Source organism: Pithys albifrons, chromosome 8, assembly GCF_047495875.1.
Source record: "Pithys albifrons albifrons isolate INPA30051 chromosome 8, PitAlb_v1, whole genome shotgun sequence".
In the NCBI taxonomy this organism is placed as follows: Eukaryota; Metazoa; Chordata; class Aves; order Passeriformes; family Thamnophilidae; genus Pithys; species Pithys albifrons.
In genome coordinates, this window is record NC_092465.1 from 9,698,600 (window position 1) to 9,703,903 (window position 5,304).

The 5,304-nt window shown below is 39.4% G+C and overlaps 1 protein-coding gene across 1 annotated transcript; it reads right to left on the minus strand.

The window, feature by feature from the left end:
- Positions 1-166: 166 nt before the first annotated feature.
- CEP70 (centrosomal protein 70) lies at positions 167-4,717 on the minus strand. Its single transcript, XM_071561639.1, has 6 exons — positions 4,456-4,717; positions 3,723-3,869; positions 3,043-3,211; positions 1,859-1,973; positions 842-921; positions 167-459 (listed from the first exon to the last, which is right to left on the minus strand). Exons 1-6 carry the CDS (start codon positions 4,702-4,704, stop codon positions 398-400), a joined length of 822 nt encoding a protein of 273 aa, XP_071417740.1. The 5' UTR covers positions 4,705-4,717; the 3' UTR covers positions 167-397.
- Positions 4,718-5,304: the final 587 nt, after the last annotated feature.

Here is a 5,304-nt window from a genome sequence, read left to right on the forward strand (position 1 = left end):
CAGGCTCTGCAGAAAATCGAGATAGGCAAATGCTGAAAGTGTGATGGCTGAGGCAGTTAGAGCACCTTTATGTTATACTGACTGTGTCAGCAACATTCAAGAGGCTTATAGTTATAAGTTTTCTTGGTGATGTGGTGGGTTCAGCTTTCTGGACTGACACAGAGTGTATCTCTCCCTGGCATGGAGTAGACCAGGTGACAGCAGTTTTATTAAAATTTTTTCTTAATTCTTGGTCAGTTTAAGAAAAAAATAAAAAATATAGAAACTTTTATTCTTGTGAAAAAATATGGAATTGTTGCTTATTGTAGCAGTGGTTAGAGGTAGCTGTAATGTCACACACATCAACAGGTACATTCACAGATAAGATAACTCTTGCTCAAGAAGAGCAGAGTTGCCCTTAACCAGCTCTCCATTTCAGGCTTCGCACCACAGGTAAAATATCGTCCAGGTTACTGATCTCTGCAACAGAAGAGAAAGGAGAATGGTAAGACTGTACCCAGAACACCTTCAAGTTCAGCCAAAATTCTAACTTAAATGTTAGAAAAACAGATAGTGAATTAAATAAACTCCTCACACCTTTTAGTGCTTTTAGAAAAAACGCAGTTGGGCTTCTGAGTAATATGATTGAGTATATGCAACCCCATGTTCAATGAAAATAAAGTATTTTGGTCACTTCATGGGGAAGGATGGAAAGGAGAAGGAGGCAAAACGTAGCACCTTCTCTGGCATGCTCCTTATGTTTTAGCACATCAGGAGTAAACAAAACATTTGTTAGTTATTTAAAGTTCTATGAGGAAACATTTGCATCAAGATAATTACAACTGTTGTAAATATTACTCACCTAGAAGACTGAGCAAATCTTGAATGAGAGCTTGAAATGGGGGAAAGAAGCGCTCGTGTTCTTCTAGCTTATTGATGATACTGAAATGTGCAAGTGAGACTGTCAGACAAGGGCTGCAAGGACAGTGCAAGTTCATCTCCTCAGCTGTTTCATCATTCTGTGCATGACTTTCTGAAAACACTGTTACTTAGTGTATAAAACCACTGACTCCAAAACTGTGTTCTCCAGTTCTGAAACCTGCAGCCAACAAGAATTAACTGTCATGAGGATCTCTGATTTCACTATTTATGCCCTATGTATGGCTTTCCTTTCCTCCTCATATGGTACCAGGTCTTCTGTGGACTGGAACATTAGTCTGTATATGCTAAATATACTGCCTGGGGGTGGCTGATGCAACTGCCTTGGAGGTGAAGCAAGAAATGCTTTATAATAAGCATTACTGTTCTCTAGTTAAAACTGAGCAGTGAGCACAGAAAGGCCGAGTGAGTATTGTTAATTCAGCATGTGTCAGATTTGCTGCCTGCTCCTGTTTTCAGTCTGTCTGTAGAGCAGAGGCTGAATGCAAGCACTTACAGTCTGCTACCACCTAGGCATGGCTATAATCTGTTGTAGATGGAACAGGATTTGTCCAGTTCCTGAAGTATTTGTAGGCAGCTTGAGGCATACACTGCCTTAGCAACTTCTATATTGCAGCTGAAACTTGCAACACTTTCTCCTCCCCACCCACATGCAGGATTTGTCTCCTGATGAAACACATATCCCATTAGGGCTTGTTTGATCACCTTATCCACCACTGGGTGTTTTAGAGCCTACTGGCCTCAGTTCCTCTCATTGCCAGCTTTATCCTTTTCAAAGGATTCTGGAGTTGTTTCAAGGAGAAGAATAGTAACACTTCTGCTGTCACAGCTCACTGACTTTGTTAACAAATGATTAGTTTATTTCAGCATCAGTTTAGCCAGTTTTCTCAATTACACGTGATGTCTGAGGACCAGTCACCAGTGGAACAGCCTCACATACCTATGGATGTCTTGGGTCCCCAGAAGCTGCTGTACCTGCTCAGTCACCTTCTTATTAATGATGTCACATAGTTTCCCAACAGTATCCACTACCACCGTGGGTGGAGCTGAACTGTCTGTGGAAAAACAAACACTTAGTGTTTCTTGTAGCAGTAATAAGAGGGAGGTATTTTAGGCACAGTCAAATTCTTGCAAGTGTCCAGATTTTGTTTTTCATATATCTAGGCATACACATTCCATCAGTCACAGAAAACAAAGTGCCCATGATCAGAAATTACTGGAAATCAGGCCAACTGAAATTACATATACAGAGAGACGGCTCCTGTGACACAGTAGACACAGTATAAGGCCTAGGCCAACAAGGAATCTGCTTAATAAGTATTTTGTTAACACAGAGAACTTGTTTTAGTATTAGATTTTACCTGGTTTGGCTGCTGTGACTGAAGATAACAGGCTCCTTGGCCTTTTCTCAATTTCAGAAGAACTAGGATTGGAGAAGGCATCCTCTAAGCTGCAGTTATTAAAGGGACTTGAGACTTCCTCATCTCCCAGGCCAGCTGCCCGCAGGAAAACTCCTTCCCTCCCTAAGTGAGGCTCAGCAGCCCAGGAGCCTTGCCCTGGGGCTGGACATCCCACAGCCCAGCCAAACCTTCCAACCCAGGAGCAGCAGGAGCTGCTGTGCTCCAGAGGTACAAACCAGAAGAGAAGTAACTAAGTACACCTTTGAGTACTGACAGTTTTTGACATTCAACAATTTCTTTTGGTTTTTAAGTTTAGTAGCGTAAGATGGAATTTTCTGAGGATTAGACACAATTACACTTGAATGAATTACTGAGTAGAATTATTTTTTCCTTGAACTTGCTATCTTTCAAGTAGAGAATGAAAGACAATTAGGAAGTCAGCTCACAGAAAAGGAAGTTTGGGAAGAAAAGCACCTCTATTTCCTCTGTTAATCCCTTCTTCTGCCTCCCTGTTATTCCTCAGCAGCTGCTAAAGGTTTACAAATAATGGGAGTTTGCTATTCAAACTGCAAATTGTCAGGAACCTATTTTTATCTTACCAGGAAAGAAAACACCTGGTCTCATTTCTCAACAGCTCAATACTATTTTCTGTGAAGAGATCAGCTTTTTACTTGTTTTCTTCCTTTGGAATGGTCTGAATAAACAGCAGATGGTCAGTCTTTACCTAGTTCCAGGAGCTCATGGAGATTCCTCATAACGTTGGTCATCTCCCCAAGCTTTGTGTAAACTTCATTCATTCGTGGATAAACACCATTCACAGAATTCACATCAAACAACTTCTGGAAGTGAGAGACTATCCCAGACAGTGTCTGCAAGGATGGCGTCTGGCTGTTCTGTAGCAAGCAGGAAGAACTCATCAATGTTACTGCTTAACAAGGCAAGGACACTTTAAAACTGTGAAACACTCTAAAAACCAGTCTGAATTAAAATAGGCATAATGTCCCTTACTAAATCTCAGCCTTTCAAATATTCTTAAATCTGAAGACATATTTTCAATAGTTTTCAGACACAAATACCCACTAAACCTAAAACACTCTTTCAAAAGTTTTCTTCTCTGTGGCTGAGAAGTGCATTTACATATTCTCAGCTCTGACTGAGAAACAGAACAGGATCATTCCTGAGACTACACGGCAATGCAAATTCACCACTGGTCAAGTGCCTTTGATCAAAGCAGGCTTCCCCAAGGTGAATTTATCCCTTACATTAAAAGTCTTTGACTATTGAATGTCTTCAAACAGGTATTTCTTAAACCCCAGAAGGCTTTCAAATGCACCAATCTAATCATCATGTGAAGAATGCATTTAAGAATGTAACTTATGATTATGAACCCCTGGTGAGAATTACCTTTTCCTTATTTTCTATTTCTTCCAAAATGGCATCTACTATGAACTGGAGGTCTTCAACTCGTACGGATTCCCTGTTATCCTGTGGATCTGCAGGATGCCAGGGCACCAATTCCAGAGACAGTTTTCTCAAGGACCTATGCAAATCCTTTTAAAAGGAAGGAGATACAACTTATTTTAGAAACTCTTTAAAGTTGTTTTCATTATAGAAACAAGCAGATTTTCTGTTTCTCATATGCAGAAACATTCCAATATTAGAGACGGTACAGTTTTAGTTTTAATGGAATGTAAGCACAGCATCTTGCTGACATTCTTTGATTTGAAAAGAACAGTTAAGTCTAAAAATACTGTATTTGCTGTTTCACACTTTCAGGGAATTAAGAAGTTTTGGTCACAAAGAATTTGGTTTTAAACAGAACTATTTCACTTGTTATTGTTCTGACCAGAAAAAAGAAGAGAACTCACCATCAATGTGTCAGGTCAAGACTATAAAGGTTAATTGTCTTCTTAGGCACTCAGCCAGTGAACAAAAACACTTAAGTGATACACACAGAGGAGTATCTCTGGTATGTATTTCACATGGAGAGCAGAATTATTTTTAAAATTTAACACCAAGTCAGGCAAGACTAAAAGCTACACACAAAAACCCCCACAACCACATACAGTGAGAGGCCAAGGAGTGGTGAGCCCATAAAAGGAAGACTCTAAAGCCAAGTACAATAACAGGTTGTTACCTTTAGGGCCATCAGCTGATCTGCCCACATTTCTATAGTGAGGGGAAGGTGCTCAAATCCACATTCCTGTCCGTTCTCTTTAATATAATTTTGCACTGGCCCTTTGCTGCGCCGGTATATTAATGGGGGAGCTCTTGGACTTCGCAAAATAGAATCAATATGGGACAAAACCTTCACCAACAAAGAACAAGTGTTATTGCTCAAATATGTATGACATTTCGTAATAAAATTCCTCACTTTCACAGTCATGATTGTCTAAACATTAAATCAGAAATAGCTCAAATATTACTATCGATCCAATATTACTATTGATGAATTTTACATGTGCATTCAATATGTAATAGAGACAAAGATTTAAATGTATACTAGCTAGAAGATAGGTAAAAGTAATGCAAGTATACTTCCTTTAGAGGGGTATTTATCCACTCAAGGCATTGTTACTTTCACATTTTACTTTTTGCTAAGTTTTATTATATTTGGGCTTTTTAATTCAAAGAAAAATAAAAGCCACTATCTCCTCAGGAGTGTTTAAAACCATAACCTAAGGATCTGTTTTGCTCAAGACCTTGACATAAACCCCCTGCCCTGAAAAGACTTCAGCTCAATCATGGATTTGATATTTGCCAGCCCAGTATCTGCTTCCTTGCTATATTTTCAGGTAGTTTACACAGAAGATAGAACAATTAAGAACCAGCCTACATTAACTGCCAAGTCCAGGACATCACTCATCTTGCACAGAGGACTTGACAGGAACTCTCAGACTCAAACCAGCACCCTGCAGTTTAGGTGGTTAAACAAAACATGTATAATATTTCATTGTAACACTGCTAGATACACACAGTACAGATA

What these genes read in the sequence shown, in the direction of transcription:
- CEP70 (XM_071561639.1), bottom strand. Translation starts at nt 4,704, where the DNA reads ATGACTGTGAAAGTGAGGAATTTTATTACGAAATGTCATACATATTTG. An exon ending in ATCAGCTGATGGCCCTAAAG is followed by an intron (nt 3,870 to 4,455) that starts GTAACAACCTGT and finishes TCCTTTTAAAAG; the next exon opens with GATTTGCATAGGTCCTTGAG. An exon ending in AAATAGAAAATAAGGAAAAG is followed by an intron (nt 3,212 to 3,722) that starts GTAATTCTCACC and finishes TGCTTGCTACAG; the next exon opens with AACAGCCAGACGCCATCCTT.